This window comes from Orycteropus afer, unplaced genomic scaffold (assembly GCF_000298275.1).
Source record: "Orycteropus afer afer isolate SDZICR_OR568_19922 unplaced genomic scaffold, OryAfe1.0 scaffold00034, whole genome shotgun sequence".
NCBI classification, from domain to species: Eukaryota; Metazoa; Chordata; class Mammalia; order Tubulidentata; family Orycteropodidae; genus Orycteropus; species Orycteropus afer.
In genome coordinates this window covers 16,741,590-16,742,744 of record NW_006921621.1, presented here as the reverse complement: position 1 = coordinate 16,742,744, position 1,155 = coordinate 16,741,590, and the positions used below count along the sequence as shown (strand labels likewise).

General features: G+C 55.5%; 1 protein-coding gene across 1 annotated transcript in view; it reads left to right on the top strand.

Moving 5' to 3' along the window:
- The first annotated feature begins 776 nt into the window (after positions 1-776).
- Positions 777-1,155, top strand: part of TAF8 (TATA-box binding protein associated factor 8) — a 23,386-nt gene continuing 23,007 nt past the window's right edge. Inside the window, exon 1 of the mRNA XM_007936251.2 lies at positions 777-821. Coding sequence (XP_007934442.1) covers positions 777-821 — 45 coding nt within the window. The remainder of the gene's footprint in view (positions 822-1,155) is intronic.

Genomic DNA, 1,155 nt, shown 5'->3' with positions numbered 1-1,155 from the left:
AGGCACCTGCCAAACCACCGCAAGTGGGCGCAGAGTAGGAAGGGTTCCCTCCTGACAAACGCCCCCTAGACAAACGCCCCCTAGTCCTAAGGCGCTGACGAGCAACTAAAAAGAAAACACAGTCGCGTGGACGCGACGCCTGAGAGCGAGGTGGGAAAGATACAGCCTCCGCCGCCTGCGCTTCCTGGGATGGCCTCGGCAAATGTTTGCAGATTGAGGGCGAGAAGGTAACGGGATGTAGTAGGAAGACTTGGATTGGGTGGCCGTTATGCCATTGACCGGCTGCCAGGACGTCAGGGACTTCAAATCATAAAGTCGGACGCTTCAAGATTTCCCTTAATTACCTCATCAGGAGAATCACTTGAGGAACCACATAACAATACAGATTCCCAGGCCTCCTCCCCCGAGTGAGTCCTTGGGATTAGGTTGGGCTCAGCCAGGTGTTTCTAATTATCAGTCAGGTTTGCAAAACGTCGCGAGTGTAGACTACCTCCTGAATCATTCCAAAAGTATGCCCTTTACGATTTCATATCGAAATATGTTTCTTTTAATTAGTAAAACTGAGGGCGCATTTTCGTGGCTTATTCCCTGGTCCAGCTGGGCCTGGTGAACCCTTTGCTCTCAGAAGGTAGCACACGTGAGCCGGGGCATCAGCTGTACCCCGATATTGCTCACCCTCGAAAGCCCAGAAGGGCGCGCCCCGTCCCGCCCCCTCCTCGCCCCGCGACTACAAGTCCCATCTCGCCCTGCGCTCACACACATTACGCCAGAGCAAGATGGCCGACACGGCGGCTCCAGCCGGGGCCGGCGGCTCCGGAACGGTAAGAGCAGGAGATGCAGGGCCGAAGCCGAGAGAGCCTGGGTCTTCCGTAACTTCTTCTTGGCTTGGGCAACAAGCTTGTACCCACAGATTCAGCCCCACCATAAGCTCCGAGTGAAGGAAGGTCTTTCAGGCGGTAGGGGCCCCCCCTTCTTGGGACTTGGCGGCGGCCTCCTGAGTTGCAGGACCTGTGTCCTGATTGGCTCTTTCCCTATTGGGGGGGTTGGGAATCCGGAACACGTCCTGATTGGTCCGGAGAGACCGTTTTCGCCTTCTTATTGGCCAACCAAAGTTGGGAGAGCTTCCCATTTCAAAATATTTAGCTTCCCTAGCTC